Source organism: Eulemur rufifrons, chromosome 1 (assembly GCF_041146395.1).
Source record: "Eulemur rufifrons isolate Redbay chromosome 1, OSU_ERuf_1, whole genome shotgun sequence".
Lineage (NCBI taxonomy): Eukaryota > Metazoa > Chordata > Mammalia > Primates > Lemuridae > Eulemur > Eulemur rufifrons.
This window is the reverse complement of record NC_090983.1, coordinates 95,145,073-95,164,589: the sequence shown is the minus strand read 5'-3', so window position 1 is coordinate 95,164,589 and position 19,517 is coordinate 95,145,073. Positions and strand designations below refer to the sequence as shown.

Genomic DNA, 19,517 nt, shown 5'->3' with positions numbered 1-19,517 from the left:
CAATAGTGAGATTGCCGCATCATATGGTAATTCTATTATTAGTTTTTTGAGAAGCCTCCATACTATTTTCCATAGTGGCTGTACTGATTTACTTTCCCATTGATAGTGTATGAGAGTTCCCTTTTCTCCACATCCTCACCAGCATTTTGTTATTTCTTATCTTTTTGATAATAGCCATAGAATAGTAGTATTTTAAGAGACAGTTCTACAAAAGTTCAAAAGAGTAACCATTAGCTATCTTTGTGAGGAACGTCAAATGCCTTTTTTCTCAGGTTGCTTTTGTTTATGCCAGAGGTAGTTGTGTCCCTATGATGTGACAAAAATGGTAAGCCTGAACCAGACACCAGTACGCCTGTCTGGGAGCTTGGGTCTCTGGGAGAGGTGGCAGGTAAGCACGAGACCATGGTGCGTTGGGTGTGGTCGGGGCTTGGCATTCAGGAGACATACCGGCCAGTCTCAGCGCTCAAGACGGATGCGCAGAAGAGATGATGTCACCCTCTGAGTGGAAGCGCGAAAGTCAAGAGGATTCTGTCAGGCTAGCAGGAGGGTTCTAATCAGAGAGGAGGGCCTGTGCAGAGGCTGAGAGATGGGATTGGGCACAGTGTGACTTCCCATTCAGGTGGCGGAAGTGGAGAGGGTGGGCAGGTCATGTGGCTGGGGAGGTCCAGAGCAGGGCTGCAGAGGCCAGCTGAGGAAGAACACCCACCCCAGGGATTTCCACCAGGGACTCTACCCTGGGGACGCCAGAGAGTCTTTGAAGGATTTTTAAGCAGGGAAGTGGTGTGGTCACACTTATTTGCTGTCACTGTGGGATGGAGAATGATTCTGGAGAAAGTGGGGTTGAGTAGGGCGTGAGCAGAAACACAAGAGTCAGAAGTTTTTGGGGGCTGATGTGATTCAGTGGAATAATACCCTAGAAGGAGAAAAAAGTGCATGGTGACTTCTCTGGAATGTAATGAATTGTTTTGAATATATATGAATTGCAGGACCTATGGAATATCCCCACAGCATAGGCTTTTGGATATACCAGTCTGGAGTTTCAGCTAGCGATTTAGGTTGGAAACAGAGACTTGACAGGTTTTTGATTAGTTGCTTAACGGTAACTAAAGAAAAGTGAATGAAGTCACTGGGTAAAGCATCCAGACAGAATCTTAAGGAGCGTCAGCACTAACGGAAGGACAGAAGGTAGAGATGACTGGAGGGAGCGGTGTGGTTGAGAGAAACATAGACGTTAAGGGAGACTGACTGGGGAGGACAGTCTAGCCAAAGGGCCACGCGTCGTAGAGGTCACAGGTGACACATGGAGTGAAAGGGCTCCACTGAACTTTTTGTTTACTATCTGCATTAAATACTCTATTTTAACCTAAAATATATAAAATATACATTTACTTGCCAGTGTTTTGATGTAAAGTCAAGACCTTTCCTTTGAGAATGGGCCCGCTCTTTGAACTTTATGTTTTTCTTCTTAAATAAAGTTTGCACACAGTTATAGTCTGCAGTCCCCAAATTTAGTTCCTTCCAGCATAGTTCTCGCCGAGTTGAGAGTGGAAACCAGATTCAGTAGGTTGAGAAGTGACTCAAGGAATAGACTAGAGAAGGGTGGGATTCAGGATGCTTTTTGATGGGACAGACCTGACTTGTTTAGAGGCCAGTGGGGCCAGCTGAGAGAAAGGTACTGCCTACGTAGTGGAGGGGAGCAGGGCATTGGTGGCCAGGATGGGGGGCGGGGGGGACATGAGATTCAGGCCCAGGTGGAACGACTGGCCTTGGGAAGAAGGCTGGGTGGGCATGGGGCAGGAAGTAGAGCGCATTCCCGCTGTGGCTCCTGCTCCGTCTGGGCAGGGGGAGGACGCCTGCTTTGAGGCTGGGGGCTTGCTTGTGGTGAGGAGAATGAGAAAGGTTTCCAAAGCCCCATAAGGAGTGGGGGGATCTGACTAGGGAATCCAACATCCTGCCAGGAACAGTAAAGACACCAAAGAAACATGGGTGCAGGAGGGATTACTTTTCCCAATTATAAATGTAAAATATGCCTAACTAACGATGCTTAGAAAGTGGGGGGGAAAAGGAAATCACTATCTCTAGAGATAACCACCATTAACATCATAGTGTGTAGTTTTCTATTCCTTTGTGTGTGTATATACCTGTATATGTGTAGGGGAGTGTGTGGAGTGTGCTTATAAAAGTGACATCACACCGTGCATACCATCTGGCACGCTTGCCCCTGTCTGTTCATCCTTGTGAATTTTATGGCTGCGCAATCATTCATCCTATGGCCGTACTGTAGACATGTACCCAGTATCCTGCTTGGGAACATTTAGATGGCTTCTGGCTTTTCACAGTGTAAAAGTGCTGTGATGAGAGTTGAAAGGAGTGAAGCTGGATAGGGAGAAAGTGAAGAGGCAGGAAAGACCCGAGAAGCCTCAGTGTCACCGCTGGACGCTGGAGTGGGAGGAACGCGGTGGATGAGCTGCAGGGCCAGGCACGGAGTCAGGCAGTGGCTGCTCCACTGGAGGATGTGGTCTCGAGAGGTGGGGGCATAGGTGGAGTGGAAGTGAAAATCGAAGAATTGGGGAGGTTCGAAATTCATTGTCCTAGCCACCAGTTACCAAACTTTTAGCTAAGAAGCTGAAGTAGTAGATAAAAAACTGCATTATACATGAAAGACTCAGGAACGAACCAACGCATCTCTTCTTAAGCTTGATGAGGAGTCCCAGTCTAGTAAGACAGAAGCCCATAGGATGAATGTCAGATCCAGTGGGAGGGTAGGTCGCAGAGCAGAAATGAAAACATTCAACGTGGGGAAGGAAGTCCATCCTTGCAGGCAATCACAGAATATATGTCAAGTTTCTGTTCTGCTTTGCTTCAAGTAGAAATTACAACATTTAATGCTAGAGCTGGTATGGTGGCTTATGCGCTTAACTCAGCACTGTGGGAGACCAAGGTGGGCAAATTGATTGAGGCCAGGAGTTCTAGACCAGCCTGGACAATATAGTGAGACCCCATCTCTACAAAAATAAAAAAATTAGCCAGGCATGGTGATGCATGCCTGGGAATAGCTGGGAATAGTCCCAGCTATTCAGGAGGCTGAGGCAGGAGGATCACTTGAGCCCAGAAGTTTGAGGTTGCAGAGTGTTATTATGATGCCATTGTTCTCCAGCCTAGGTGATAGAACAAGACCCTGTCTCAGCAATAACAACAAAACATTTAATTCAGGGTTATAGGGAACTAGTATAATATTGTTGGCATGGGGAATTAATAACAGTTGTTTTGGAACTCAGTTAAATTATATTTAGCAAAAGTGATTTTCATATTCTTTATCCAATAATCTAACTTTTGGTAACATACACTAAAGAAAGAACTCAACAAAAGGAAAAAAACACAATGCCACAAAGTAGTTTATTTCAGCATTATCTACACTATCAAAAAAATTATAAACAGTAGAAGGGGAATAACTAAATCTTATGAAAACACAAGTAGAAGCAGTGGTATGATTAAACATGGTGGTCACAAAAACTTAATTCACATGGGAAATACTTAAGCTATGAGGAAAGCAAAGCATAAGCTAATGTGTACGCTGGGATCCCCGCTGTATAAAATCTACATGTAGACAAAGACTAGGGTAATATACAAGTAAGAAAAGTGAGATTTTGTTGTTATTAAAGATGATTAGAATTAGGATAGTTTAGCTTTATTTTTTCAATGTCCAAAGTTTTTTAAACACTTTCTCCTTTCATAAATAATTTTTTATTATGACAGTAATACGTTTTTTAGAAGAGTTACAAAGAGAGAAAAATGAAAATCATCCATGAATTTTTTTCCCAACCAGAGAAAACCCATTAAGATTTGATTTATACATTTTCAGTCTTAATTTATTCATATCTATGCATATATTATATATTCTTTTTGCATCCTAATTAATATAAATCTTCCTTGTGCCTGTTAAAAACCAAATGCATCTCAGCACTTCACTAGGCGTGTTTCAAGCGAGGACTCAAGCGGTGTTTGTGCACCAGCGTGCATAGCAGTCTCATTCACGATAGCCAGGAGGTGGAAGCAGCCCAAGTGTCCGTCAGGTGAATGGATAAACAAGATGTGCCACATACATACAATGACATGTATCATTTAACCTCAAAAAGGATGAAATCTGATACTTGCTACAACATGGATAAACCTTGAAAATCTTATGGCAAATGAAATAAGCCAGTCACAAAAGGACAGATATTTACAATTCCAGTGACATGAGGTGGTCTGGGTGCCTAGTATAGGCAAATTCATAAACAGTGAAATAGGGGCTGCCGTGGGCCGGGGGAGGGGAGAAGGGGCAAGAGAATGATTACGTAATAGGTACAGAGTTTTTATTGGGCAAGATGAGAAAATTCGGGGTGTACATAGTGGTGATGGTTACACGTCGAGGATGTATTTAATGTCACTGAATTATACATTTACAAATGGTTACAATGATATGTTACATCTGTTTTTCCACAACTTGTACACATATGTATGATGTACGTACTAAATGAGAGAGATGTGTCTTTCTAGCTGTACAAGTAAAAACTTTTGCCGTAGGAATCACCACAAAACGTGTCTGCCGTTGTGTAGACAGTTGTCTGGGATGAGGAAAACGACGGTCCTATCACACTGCCAGCAGGCAGCCCACACCTGCCTGGTCACAGGGCCACCCTGCAGAGGGAGCTAGACTGGCCAGAGCGCCTTAAAGAGAGGACCCCAAGAGCAGAGGGGTCCAAACCATAGCACAGGGGCCAGATGACAGCGCTCAGAATATACTAGGGAAGAAAACAAAACTCAGAAAATACTGAAGACCTGTGCTTTGACCTAGCATAAAGAACAACTCTGAGCCAGAGACATCCCAGCAAGAGTGACCTGCCTGGGAGGGGAGCTTGCTAGCATGGTCTGGCGCACCCCTTGGCGGGAGTATGTCCACACAAGGAACTGGTGTGGGCAGGGGTGGAGTGCCTCAGGCTTTGGACTGGCCGTTGTGGGGCTTCTCCCGTGGGTGTTGGTCCGGGCCCCAGGGAGAAGGGCTGACTGTCGGTGGTGAAAGCCCCAGGGGGTGTGAGGTGGTCACCCTTCCCTTCTCAGGGGACTCTTCAGAATTTCATGATATAAATCCCTCAGAAAACATTTGAATAAAATGAATCACCAAATTATAAAGTAAAGCAGATTGGAAGTGTAAATGGATGAGTAGCTGCAAATGTAGGCATGTTCTGTTCCTTTCCTGGCAGTTTATGAATTTGGTATTTACAAATTGAAATACTAATAACTGTCCTTTTGTCAGTGGCCAGATTTCAAGTGAAAATCTCTGGCCCTCCCAATATTTCTGAGCATTAAAAGGAAAAGTCTGTTAAAAGTCCCAGAAGGGAGCTGACAGTGTGCTGTGCTCTAGGTGTCCCGCGATGGGGGCGCGGCCTCCCCCGCCACCGAGGGCCGGGGCGGCAATGAAGTGGAAGGAGGCAGGACGGCGCTGGACAACAAGACCTCCCTCCTCAACACCCAGCCTCCGCGCGCCTTCCCGGGGCCGCGGGCGCGAGACTACAACCCGTATCCCTACGCAGACACCATCAACACCTACGACAAGACAGCCCTCAAGGAGGCCGTGTTCGACGACGACATGGAGCAGCTTCGAGACGGTTGGTCTCTCTTTGCTCGATTGTCCCGTCCAGAAGTGCTTCCTGCGCTTCCCCTCCTTCCTGACCAGCTGGGCCTACTGGCCCAACATAAACGGAGAGGCTGGGTCTGATCCGGTCAGTCACTTGTTCAGAAGCTGCGTACTGAGTCCCTACTGTGTGCTGGAACAGTGAACAAAAGCGCAGGCAGTGCCTGCCCTCTGGAAGTCTAGTCGAGGAGGCAGTTAGGAAATAGCCACGCAGTGTAACACTGCCAGGCTGACCGCGCCATCGGGGAAGCCTGGCTCAGAACCAGAACCTGATCCGGAGGGCGAGGGAGCAGGAGTGAACGAGGTGGGGACACGGCATTTCCAGTAAGGAACACGGCGTTTGCAAAGGCCTCTGGCCCATCCTTCCCAGTTCTGCGGGCTGGAGAGTGAGGTCCTGCGCGCTGCCGAGAGGCTGCCGCCTTCTCTTGCACCAGTGTGTTAACCAGGTCCTCCTGGAGCTGTGTGGACTGCGTGCAGCAGTAGGGAGAGGGGGTCTGACAGACACACGCTTGCGCTACCGTGTGCTCATGCAACTGAGTGTTGTGTGTATTTCGTTTAACTGAGATAGAGAGGATTGTTCCCATTTTACAGATGTAAGAAACTGAGGTTCAGAAAGGTTAAGCTACTGCCCAAAAGAAAGCATACGCCGTCTGGAGCAGAGCTAATCTGTTTTTTCCTGACTCACATGTCCATTATTTCTTTATTCACCTCACTGTCCTCTTCACATGTTTTAGTTTATTTCAACTTGATGGTTATTTTTTAAATTACATATATATATATATATATATATATATATTTATTTTGATTTAAAGCTTGTTGTTCTCTAAGTTTGATGAATTAAATTAGAACCCTATATTAAAATTATAAACAGTTGACTTTCCCTGAGGGTCCCCGGGTGTCGTGGGGTGTGTGGGTTGGTTGCCAGGGATAAGTGAGACACAGTCCCTGGCCTCAGAGAGCTCAAGGCCTGGCGGGAACAGGCTCACAGTGATCACACTAGTACGAGAGGAAGGCCGTGCTAGAGGCAGATGCCAGATTCTGCGGGGACACAAAGGAAAGAAAGCTGCCCTGCTCAGGGATCAGACGGTGACAGGACGCTGAGATGGAAGGGAAGTCCTCCTGCTATTTGGAAGCAGAAGTGTCTTCAGGGATTGCAAATGTCATCCCCTGGCTGTTAGTTGCTAATTGCTGGTGGGTGGCAGCTCAGGCTGCCCAAGCATCTGTCTGCTGGGTAGGAGGCTGATGGGATGTAGTGTTCATGACTCACGCTTTCTGCGAGAAGTGGACTGTTTTCTTTTCATTCCTTATTGAATTGGCACATCATTTACCTTATCCATTGTTGATCTTCATTAAAGTAGAATACAGATTAGAGTGTTGGTTATTATTCATCGACTATGTACTAAAAGGCTTAAAGAAAAAGGCGGGATGGCAGAGGGAAAATGACAAGAGTTCTTTACCATTTCAGACTTCCTTGAATGTTTGCTCCCTAATCTTAGAAGGTAGAGAAATATGCAAATACACATTTAAGTAGTTCCTAATGACTTGTCTAATTGGTTTGTTTTTTCATCCTCTCTATTTAAAGTTGAATATTCAGAGGTGAGGTCTCTTAAAAGGACATAGAACTTAAAAGAACATATGCCTTTCTGCCATATAAACCATGGTTCAAGTCCCTGCAGGTAGTTATGCTAAATGATCTTGAGTCAGTTCTTCAGCCTTTCAATAGATAGTCCATGAATTGTCCAAGCACCTCACCAGGCTGGTTCCTAAGCTTTGGACATTCTAGAAGGGAGTAGATATTAATCGATGTGATGGTCAGGAGGCCTTGAGGAAAATGTGCGTATGGAAGTGGATTTGATCCTGGGCAGAGGCTGTCCCGTGGGGGCTGACTCAGGACTGTGGGAGAGGACAGCGGAGGAGAGGCTTGGGAGGTGCTGGCATTTCTCCTCTGTCTGAGATAGAAGGGGAGGGAGGGTAAGCAAGGGTGAAGGCGTTGGCTGCTGGCACTGGCCTGCTGGTCTCACTCCTCTGCTTTCACAGTTACACTGGTGAGAAGGTCTGCTGAGGGGGTGCAGGCTGAGGCAAAGCGGGGCGGGGGGCAGAAGGGGCGGGTGGGGTGTGTGGCCTCTGGGAGACGGGGCAGGCAGGGAAGGCTCGCTGGGGACCACTGAGGGAGCCCCTGTGCCAGTGCTGCTTCTTGAGGTGACATCTGCCTTGTGTGTCTCCAGTGCCCATCGACCATTCTGACCTGGTGGCTGACCTTCTGAAGGAGCTGTCCAACCACAACGAGCGGGTGGAGGAAAGGAAGGGCGCCCTGCTGGAGCTGCTCAAGATCACGCGGGAGGACAGCCTGGGGGTCTGGGAGGAGCACTTCAAGACCATTCTGCTCCTGCTGCTGGAGACCCTCGGAGACAAAGATGTGAGGCGCTGGTTTGGCCTTCCCTGGCCCCTTTCCGTGTAATGGGGTCACGATGTCCTTTTCTCATCGGGGTTGGCCTCAGCTTTCCTTTCTGGACTGTGCTTACTATTTCCATCAGAACACTTATTTGTTCATTTTTCACGTATTTTTTGAGCACTTATTAGTAAGGCAGCGTTTTTACCAGTGACAGGCTTCATCTTGGCTTATACGCAGGTTCTGTCTTATGTGTAACTGGGTTTGTAGTAGTTGAGGGAAACTTACTCCTGTATCTATACTTTAATGCAGAATTTCTTAAAACTTTGTTAGCGTAGAACATGATCTTTTAGGATGCACTATTTTCCTTCCTTCCTGGTTCGTTTTTATTTCATGTGTAATTGAGAAATAGAGAAGTTTATTTTTTCAAAAACATTCTTAAATGCTACATTCCATGAAATTCTATTCTGGTTCACCCCTACAGAGATTAACCGTTCTAGTACTCTTAATCAGTCAAGTGATGGGTTCCAGAAATGTGACTCTTGTATTATTAGTTTTAAAATTATAAAAGTACTCTTCACACCAGGACATTTGAATGTGACACACTAGGCATTTGTGACATTCCTGGTCTGTGATCTGCACGTGGCACATAGGAGATGCCTCTTAAAGGACACAGTACCTAGTCAAATTCCTGCTTTCTCCCGCCTGTGGAGCTGGTCCCTTATATGGAGACAGGAGTAAATGTTGGGCATTGCTGGAATTAAACTCTAGAAGGGAAACTCCATCTCTGTAGTGAGCTCTGTGTAGGCCAGCACAAACAAAAGTAGAATACGTGTGGTGAGCAGTTAGATGGGCAGCACTAGGATTGCCAGGAGGGGACAGGCTGAGCCCAGGGCCACGCTGGAGGGGACCTGCATGGTGGCTGGTGAGGGGAAGGCTGGTGTGTACCATGGTGACTTGGATCGCTTTCTGATGCTTCAGATTAATGATTTGGTTTAGGGATATGTAAAGATAGAAGAATGGTAATAAAAGATCTGTTTTATTTTGCCTAAAGCGAAGTATTGGCTATTGAAGCAGTTATGCCTGGTTGAGCTCTCTCGGGAGACAAAATGATGTCATGTAGAGGGCAGGTAAATGGTGTATTAGTGTGTGAACTGTGTAGATGAGTGACAAAGAATCAGGATGTACTTTTTGGCTCTGTTGGGTGTAAACTCCATTCTCTTTTATTGAGATTAGGAGTCTGTTTGGAATGGCTTTCCTCCAAACGCATGACTCTGCCTTACACAACGCAAGGCCTGTACAAACCCAGTGATCTCACCACACAGAGGGTTAGGAATAACGACAGGTCTTCAGCTATCCTTAGAGAGTTCACAGTCTTACAGCCCATGTTGATGAAATGTTTAGATGCTTGGAATGTGTCCTTAGTACATTTTACAAAAGGATAATTTGTAGGCCAAAGCCTTAGGAAATCTGGAAATCCCCGGGAGACTGATAATGAACTTAGGTGCATCATCCTCATTTGGTCTCAAGTGCAAGGCTCACTGAAGAAGCCTTTGTCAGATCCCTCTCAGGTGCTGGTCCTGGGCATGTCTCCGTAAGACACAGTGCCTCCCCTAGTGGAGCTGACCATCTAGAGAGCCAGTGTCACGCAAACCCTGTGATCTGCGTAGAGGGGTCTGCGAGATGCCAAGGAACCCAGAATTGGGTGCTTAGCCTTGCTGGAAGCTGCTGATTGGTGTGTGTAGTCGAGTGCTGTGTGTTGTTTGGTGATGTCTTCCTTTCCTCTTGTACTCCAGCATTCAATTCGAGCGCTAGCATTGAGAGTTCTGCGGGAAATTCTGAGAAACCAGCCAGCAAGATTTAAAAACTATGCCGAGCTGACGATCATGAAGACTCTGGAAGCCCACAAAGACTCCCACAAGGAGGTGAGCCAGCCCCGTGGCCAGGATGCTGAACAGACTGGCCTGGGAGTGTAGCTGGGGTGCGGGGGGAGAGGAGGCAGAATCAGGGCAAAAGCTTTATAGGGAGCCCCTTCCTTGGGAGTCAGCTGTGTGCCACACAGAGAAAAGTTCCCATTGCCATCATCGTGGCTGAGCAGCAGTGCCATTCCAGGGCCAGTGCTATCTGTTAGGTTCCCAGCTCCCTGTCCCTGTGTCCTGCAGGCCTGCCCTTTCCCTGAGGGCTGTTCCATGCCCAGGCTTCCCATTGCTTTGGTAGAAAGGAGGGGTCTGCCACTCCCTTCTGGCATTCAGCCTCTGGCAGCCTGCTGTGGGAAGTGGTGACTGGCTTTGGAATCACAGACATGCAAGTCCTAGAACCAACACCTCCTTGCTCCAGATCCATGGACAAGTCATTTCACTTTCTGAGCCTCCATTTCTTGGTGTGTAAAATAGGGACGGATATTATCACATAGTTTCTCATGAGAGGGCCAGGGACATTCCAGCCCAGTGCTTGCCAACAGCGGATAGCATGCTCTATTGGCCATCCCCCTCCCCGGCCCCTTTCAGTGTGCTTCTCTCTGCAAGATAAGGCTGAGCGGAGGCAACCCTGCCACGCCCCCTTTGCTCACTCCTGAACATTTAAAATGCTAGCAAGCCACCCCTGCAGTTCCTGGGCTGTGGGACCTCAGCTGCCTGTCGGAGAGCAGGAAGAACAGGTCTCTGCCCTGCATACAAGCTGCAGACGGTGGGCACTCAGGGAACACTTAGCCAGTGGCTTGTCGGATTGTCCAGCCCCCGTGACTCACCAGGCCTTCAAATAGCTACAGGGAGTGGGGAGGTGGCTGGAGCTGTCCTGAATACAGTTGATCTCAGCGATGCCCTTCAATGAAAGGTTTTGTGTGGGGAACAGAAATGTGTATTAGAACTTCAGAAAACTCAGTGTGACAAATGATAGGTTTGACCCTAAAGTCATAAATAACCACTTGCTCAGGCCAATCTCTTGGCTCTTCTGTGATTCTCTTGTGAGTACACTCATGGGTTAAGGGAACTGTGATTAGAGCAATTCTTCCATCTGCAAAAAGAATGAGACCCTAGATTGTATTTTTTTCTTTGGCAGTTGTGCACCTGCTTGAGCAGTGACTGGTTTGACATCCTCAAATCTCCACCACGATTGTAGCCAGCAAGGGCAGGGGTCTCGTCCTTGGATGGGCATCTCCGCACCTACTAGTCCTGGCACAGCACTCAGTACATAGATGATATAGATGTGTTTTCAAACTAATAACTGTGTTTCTGAAATCTGGCCTAGTTGCATGATGGTGATAATCACTCGTGTCTTAACAAAACACTTTCCATTTATAATGACTCATTTAAAAAATATGAGTACAGGATGAGTTAATATGGTCAATGTAATGATTCCCAGGTGAGGAAGGAAGGTCCTAGAGGAACCTTATGCACAGCAGTAACTGGCAGAACCGAGATGTGTGAGCCAAGTCTTGTGTCTCTTTTAAGGGGCAGTTGGCCTGTGCTGATTTTTTTTTTTTTTTAACCATAATTGCTTCTCCTTAATGAGAATACATGATCAAAAAATGAAATAAAATTGATGTTATTTTATATATAGATGATACCAGTTTTCATGCAGGAGAATGTACTCAGATCAGAATGGGGCATTAAGGTGAAATGATTAGCCATCCACGGTGTTTTGGCACTTACTTTCCAGTTAAAAGATGTGTATCTTTAAAGTGGGCCCCCTGATCTTTAAAACTTTGACAGTGGGCGCTAAGAAACATAAGTTAACAGAATTAAATACTCGATTTACTCTTTACTGTTTTCTTTTGGGATCTTGGTTTTTTTCCTGCGAAATGAGAAATTTAGGAGAGAAATATGAGGTTTCTTAAGTTGCTGAGGGTAAAAGAGCAGAAAATATCTCTTGCATAAAATAACCTTAGCAGCACTCAGTTAACTTGGAATTCCTGTGACCTGAGGGTCCCCACGCTGCTGTCACTGACGACCTGGCAGAGCAGGGGGAGGAGGCGTGTTCCGAGAGGAGTGCCCGTGCTGGCAGGCCTTCCCTGCTTTGCGTACTGCCGAACTCACCTTGACTCGCTGCCCTTGAGGTTTCCTTATGAAACTTCACTCTGTCACTCTGCCAGAAGCTACTGATTCAGACATCAGTATATTTAGGTTTTAGGTTGGGTTTTTCTTTTTCTTTTCCTTTTAAATTCTTCTCATCTTTCTCTTATTGTAACCAATCTGCCTCCATTCCTTGGTTCTGTTTTTTAGGGCAAAAGAGATGCACATAATGTTTGTGTTGTAGCCATCTTGTTAGCATATTAGTATGACACATATTTCTCTAGTCTTCCATTTTCTTATCATTACATTCAGTACATTTCTTGGAAAGGATCCAGAATGTTTCTAGACTCAGTTACTGTATTTGTCATACAAAAATATAGCCTATTTTCCTGTCTTGTTAGTTCTTCCAAATTCTTTTAGAACTTCCTTCTTATAAGAAGCTAGTCGGTCTTACATTCCCAGACAAAACCGAGGCTTCAGCAGAAGAAGAAGAAAGACCTGGCAGGTTAACCCAGGGCTGCTCCGAGAGACCTTGGCACCAGCTGTCTTCCCCTTGCTGGTGAGATGTCACCGCACCAACACACGCACTGTAGTCTGGCTGTGGAACTGCAGCAAGGAAGGACAACTTCTTGAAACACGTTTGTGTAAACTGAAGTTTGCCATAAATGCACTTAGGGAAGATGGATGAGGTAGGGCTAACGATAAGACAGATTGTTTTCTCATCCTATAAGCAAGGGTCCGTGTTCTCAGGTTCTTTTAAAAGAAGCGATGTGTGCAGAATATTTTTCTTACACATTGAAAATGTGCCAGGTACTAAATCTATCTCAGACACCATCCATCCCAAGCAAGATAGGAGGATTTGGAGACCAGTTTAGAGTTTTTATTTCAAAAATTGGTGTTCGTCAGCTTAGACATGTTTTCATAGTCTTTAATTGAATAAGTAAGTCTCTTTTATTATCTAACTACTTTTTTATCTTTTTAGTAAATGAATTTTGCTATTGCGTCTCTAATGCCTCATTAGTGAAGTTACTGTGGTTTGCAGTAGTGTTAGCATTCAGCAAACACCTTGAAGGGCTAAGGCCTTGGGAGTGGCCTTTTGACATCTTGAGCCCATTTCCTGTTTCTCGGTATAATTTTGTAAATTTGAATTCTTCTTATTTTAGAATTTTTAGTCTGTTTGGACTATACAGAATTTCTCCTTTAGCGATTAAGAAGAGAGGATTTAAAAAGAGAATGGATACTATGCAGAAACTCTGGGGTCAGGGTGAGGTCTGAATCGTGAGGCAGGAAACCTGGTTCTCATTGCAGCTTCTCCTGTTCTCTAGCTCTCTTGCCGGGTCCGTCTTCGTGTAACCCTGGATAAGCAGGACTGTTGGGAGAATCAGAGTTACATGATAGGGAAATAAGCTTTTAAAACTGTCATATCATGTGCCAATTTTGCTACATAGAACTTCACAAACAGTCTTATTTGTTTCAGAAGCACCCATTTCTTGGGAAATAATTAATATGCTAATTACAAATTATTTTATACACATTTAATGCAAGAATAGTTATTGCTCCCATTGTCTTGCATATAGTACCTACAGTGTTGAAGTTCTCAGTAAATGTTTTCTTTAAACCTGAAAGAAGTGCCATCTCTATTTCTTGAAGATACTCTATAATTGAGACTTTTCAGTCGTTAGACTTAGGTTTTTCTGAACTTTGCCACAGTAGTGAATATTCAGTTACATTTGCCTATTGAAAGAGGAAAATGTTAGCATCATTTTGTGTCACTATACTGGGTCATCAAACAGTTCTTATGACATGCACGAAAGTCCTGATGTTTGAGGCATCAGAATCCAGCTTCAAGTGATTTGGCTTGTTTGGGGAAGTTTGATTTTTAGATAAATATAAAACAACCATTACATCTCCAGGGGTTTTATTTTTAAATCATTACCAGTTAATTTTATATTTTGTGACCTTAAGAAATTAGAAAAGCAAAATCAGATCAAAGTTATTTTAAAAAGAAAAGAGAAAGTCCTGAGACTAGCTATCTGGCTTCTGCTTTGCCCAGACAGCGTGACGTGCCTTACATAGTCCTTTCGACAAATGCTGTGGCCAGAGAGAAGCCGCAGTGTGCCAGAGACGGCGTGTTACTGAGCTCGTGTTCTGCTTCAGATACCAGTTAGAATCACTAGTTGACCTCGTCTCAGCCAGACCCGCTGCCCTCAGGAATGGCCCTTTGATGCCTCTCAGGGCAGCAGGCATGTGTGTCAGTGCGTTCTGGGGGGCAGTACCCTTCCTGAACCTGGGGAAATGACTTCACCTCTCCAGACCTTGGTTTTTCCTTATCTGTGAGCCCAGGGAATGGACTAGATGACTATCTGTGTTTCATCTAGCCTAGAGATAATAGAAGTTGCTGTTGAGTAACAAACCTAAATCCTTGTAGATTCTGGATCTGCAGTTTTCTGTGGGCCCAGCCTTGGGATGTGACCAGAAGCCCCTTTTCCTATGTAAGTTTTTGCTTTTTAATAAAAAGACGAAACCAAAAACCTATATGGCTTCTTAGAGAGGTTCCAAGTTGCTGAGCCAGCAGTCTGACACTAATAGCACAAACTCTGATAAATGTTTTATTATGGGCTCGGGGGGTAGGTATTGCAGTCTTCGAGGAGCTTACGGTGTTTATTTAGTTGAGGTTAAAGCAAAGAATCAGAATCAGTGTGTGCTTCAGAGTGAAGTGGACCAGGAGTTTAGAGTGGGCGAGAATAGTCAAAGAAGAGTTCCTGAGGAGGTTAGAACCTGAGATGGGCTAAAAAAGAGCAGGTATAGATACAACTCTGATAGCTAGGAGTCAAGGCCGAGTGGCCCAGGAAGAGGGCCTGGGCGTGGAAGACATGCCTAGCTTGAATCCCACTGAACCAAGATGGCAGGAGCACTTACCCTTTCTGTGAGCCATCGCGCGCTCTGTGTCAGTGGAGATGCGTATCCCACCTTGCGGACTTGGGAATTGCCAAGCCACGGTGTCCTGCTCTGAGTGGCGGCTGCTCCTGCTGCTGTTCAGGGGGAGGGCAAGTAGTTCCTCCTCACTGATGAACCGAGGCCCTCCTGGGAGCCAGATGTGACTCTCCCACTTCGGCTTCTGTAGCTTCAGAAAGAGCCATTGAGTGTGGAATTTAAAGACCTGGGTTCACTTGCTACGAACACCAGCTCCCTGGCTGTGAGACTGTGGACAAGGCACAGACACTGTCTGGATGTCTGTAGAGCTTGTATGCCAGCTTGGGGATGAGGGGTGCTTGATGTCCTGCCCTGGGGGTGGACCTTAAAGTCAAGTGAGATAAGGTGGCTGACATTGTTGAAAATTGAAGATATTATCTTTTTTATCCTCTTCCATTGAAGAGAGTGACTGATTTTAAATAGAATTGTTGTCAGCTCTTTAAAATTCTGCACAAAGCAGATGTAACTGCTTTTCTCTAAATACATCTTAGAGGCTATTGTAATTCAATTGAATAAACTCGAAAACATCAATTAAAAATACAACTTGCATCTTTTGGTTACGGCTTTGTTTGGCTGTGTCCTTATTTGTGCTTAGTAGCTGGTACATTGTCAGCATTAGGTGAGAAAATACCATGAATTTTTAGAGGTGGGTGTTGGAGTTAGAAGTGCAGAGCAGGAGCCTTGTTATGTGCGGGCCTCAGCTCGTCTGATGCTGAGCACCTCCCGGGACGCCAGCCCAGCCTCTGCAGAGTCCTCCAGGATGGCAGGACACAGCTACCTCGTGGGCCCCCGGCCCCTCTTCCCGCTCCTTGTCATTGGCCCTAATTCTAGCCCTTGGAGTAGGACAGAATAAATCACCCACCTAAGAGCCTGACCTCACTTGAGGATTGTGTTGCCTTGAATCTACTTTTACCAGAATCTGTGACAACTGTCTTGTTAGAGATCATTTCATCGAGAGACACTGCCCCTCTTGGCGTTTTTGAAGCTCCCTGGAATTTTTTGTGTGTGCATTTTTCAAGGGAAAACACTCATGTGGATGATAAGATTTTATTATCCGAAATAATTTTAAAATGCTTGATTTGGGTTCTCCTTTTCATTTTACTGATAAGGAAAACTGAGGCCTGGAAAGCAGAAATGTACCCCAAGATCACCTGGCTAGTCTAGAACTCAGGTCTCCAGACTTAGAGGCTGGAGCTTTTCTTCTGTCCCCACTTTGGTACTGAGCCTGCCTAAATGAGGACTGTCACCCAACGTTCAGGTCCATGTTGGCAGTCCACTGCCGATCCCAGAATTATGTCAGTGCCAGTCTGGGGCGTTGGTCATTTTCCCCGGGGACCTGTGGATACCTAAACTCAAGCGTCCATCAGATTTTTATAAGGTCTTTCCAGCCTTTCCCAGAAGGTGGCGCCAACCTTTCCTTAGCTTCCAAATGAGAGGAGCCTTAACTCAGAATTCTCTGCAAGAGTTCGATTCCAGGTTTCTGAACGTTTGCTTTTCTTTCTTTCTTTCTTTCTTTCTTTCTTTCTTTCTTTCTTTCTTTCTTTTTTTTAACTCAAACATTTACTCTGATGTGTCAGTGACAGAGCCAGATCAAATTTTGTTAACTTAAAACCTTTAATCCAAATGTTGAAAACTTCTGTGCTCTGAAAGAAAGAAACCTTATCTTTAAGCAAACATTGGTCAATATTCCGAGTGATGGTCCTGTTTTTAAAAGCTATATGTAAAAATTATGCTTTTCATAGCTAGACACTTTTTTCGCTACCTTTAGTGTTTTTTGTTTGTTTTTTAAAAGATAGAGTCTCTTTGTTTTGCCCAGCAGGAAAGCAGTGGTGCATTCGTAGATCACTGTAACCTCAAACTCCTGGGCTCAAGCGAGCCTCCCTCCTCCCACCCCAGCCTCCCAAGTAACTAGGACTACAGGTGCACACCACCACACCCAGCTCATTTTTAAAATTTTTTTGTAGAAACAGAGTCTCACTGTGTTGCTCAGGCTGGTCTCGAACTCCTGGCCTCAAGTGATCCTCCTGCCCCAGCCTCCCAAAGTGCTGGAGTACACTCAGCCTATTTTGCTAACTTTAATAGGGAAGAATTCCAATGTTTCTAACTAGACTGTAGTGAAATCAGAGAATTGGAACAATTTGGATCATTCAAGGCAGATTATAACAAAAAGTCATCTTCATCTTGCTTTTTGAATACCACTCCCCTTTTTAAATCCTTGGCCACTTCTGGCCACCCTGTCTGCTAAGCAGTACTGTTCTTTCTTTCTGTTGCCTGTGTTTACTTTTGCTCTCTGTTTGCTTACATTTATAATCTTTGCTTCTTATGTTACATAGAACACAGGGGCAAAACCTAAAGTTCACCCCACTTCAGGCAGCTTGCCAAAGCCAGGGGCTTGGCATATAGAGGGAAGTCAAGAACACCTACCTGTCTTGCCAAAGCCAGTGTGTCTTGGGAAACTTTCTCTAACTCCAGTGTAAGTGAGGGCCTCAAGCTACCCATCTTAATGTGTAGCTTCTGTCGTTTTATTTTCAGACATTTCAGGAACCTCCCCGCCTCAACTGCCGTGTTAGATACATCTGATTAAATGCTTCATGCAGGCTATATCTAGAATTCCTGGATTTTTATAAGAGGACGTTCTCCTTGGGTTTGAGTTTCAGCACAGCAGATCTGAAATGCCCTGTTTTCCCTGCAGCTCACTGTAGGGTAATTCGATTCAACCTGAACAGCAGTGGCGCACAGGTGAGGGAGGGGAGGAGAGCCTCATGATTGAGCTCTCACTGCTAACCTGGTGATTTATTGCCCTGTCTCAATCCTCGTTGCCTCCCTGGGGCGTGCCAGGAGGCTTTTAGCATGCTCCTATGGAGACTGGAAAGTGGCCCTGCTGACTTGAATCCCGGTCTCTCTCCAAAATCCATGTCCTTTCCACCCACTGAACTTCCTTCCCACCTCCCGGTAGGTTGTTAAACATCAATTCCTGTACATCACTGTTTGCTAACTTCTAGGTAACTTAGGTGTATCTATGAGGTCAGTCAGTGTTTTCTGATCCGTCTCTTTTTTCCCCCAAGTTTAAGTCCCAGACGTCCCTCAGCTTTCTTTCCAGTGTGTTGTTACGCTTGCACCCAGTGATTTCTTGCGAGAGAAAGCCAGTGGTTTCTGAGCATGATCCCATTGCTGGACCAGGTTAGAAAAAAGGGTTGTCCCCCCTTCCACTTGTCACCACCCACTTAGCTGTGTGTCACTCAGCCACATAGCTGTGCAGCCGTGTGCCTGGCCTTCCCGCGCAGCCCCAGGGAGCTGAGGAGGACGAAGAGCCCTTCATCTGAGGTGATTTATTGCCTGATGGCGTTCTTCTAAGAAACATGCCAGCCCTCTTCAAACAGCTGACTACTGGAAAAAACCTGAGCTAAAGTCTCTTTTCCACAGAACTAGTGTGCTGCCTTTCCAGTATGGGACGCTCTGGGCCTTGTACAGTTGACTTTCCCACAGCCCAGGTTGGGCGTTTGTAGGTACCTTGCCTTGCGCCTCATCTCTGCACTGGCCCCTTGGGAAGAACGGAAATGCATGTCAGCACGGCATGCCCCGAAGAGGCTTTGTCAGTCAGGAGCACTAAAAATCTGTACATGATGGGGAAATTATTTCAACATGCCTATCGAGCACCTAGTGTATACTGGACATTGTGCCATGCATGGGGACAGAAGGATGGCCGAGATGGAATCTCGCCTTCAAGGAACTTTTAGTCCGGTGGGAAAGACAGTGTCAGCCAAACGTTCACCTGCAGTGATTAAAGTGCGCACAGGAGGCTTCCTGGGGTTCTGTTGCAGTGAGTGAGGCCCGAGAGGGACCTGGCCAGGGGCGTGGGCAGGGCCAGGAAGCACCAGGCAGGAGGGAGCCGGATCTCACTGAGCAACTCGGGCACGGCTAGCAGGTTAGCATTTCAGAGATTGTTGGAGAGGGCAGGCCCGTCTTGGTCTTGGCACTAGCCCCCGGGGAGGAACTGTCTTGCCAGCGTTTCCTGTTCTCAGAATGCCCGGTGTGGTGAGTGGTCCTCCGTGGAGACTCGCGGGGACAGAGCCCTGCTGCCAGGCTTCACTCTGGTGTCTGTCCTCCACCGGGACCTAGCTTACAGCCGTTAGCTGTTTTGTAAGTAGCATGTGCCAGGCCAGTTTGTATGTTCTCTCTCAATCCAGATAACTGTGAAAGTCGGTGATTTTAAATCCTGTTTTAGAATTTTAAAATATAGACTCATGTCAGAGTAAGTATCTTGCCAGAGGATCGAACTGAGGGTTCGTCCGCCGTACCGCTGTCAGTGGCTGAGAACGTGCTCATGCGACTCTGGAGACTGCCCTGCTCGGGGTGAAAGGTTAAAGGTCACACAACAAACACACACCGGGGCCAAAAAGTACTCTGCTTTTAGGTGACTTATGTGGAAAAAGTTACACTTTGCAGGAGATCGAGGTGACAAGAAAAAAAT

The 19,517-nt window shown here is 45.9% G+C and overlaps 1 protein-coding gene across 8 annotated transcripts in view; it reads left to right on the top strand.

The window, feature by feature from the left end:
• CLASP1 (cytoplasmic linker associated protein 1) overlaps positions 1-19,517 on the top strand; it is a 263,544-nt gene that overhangs the window by 227,959 nt on the left and 16,068 nt on the right. For all 8 annotated transcript variants that reach the window (XM_069462102.1, XM_069461691.1, XM_069461772.1 and 5 more), the window contains 3 exons: positions 5,405-5,648; positions 7,900-8,090; positions 9,860-9,988. In XM_069462102.1, the coding sequence (XP_069318203.1) occupies positions 5,405-5,648; positions 7,900-8,090; positions 9,860-9,988 (564 nt within the window). The remainder of the gene's footprint in view (positions 1-5,404; positions 5,649-7,899; positions 8,091-9,859; positions 9,989-19,517) is intronic.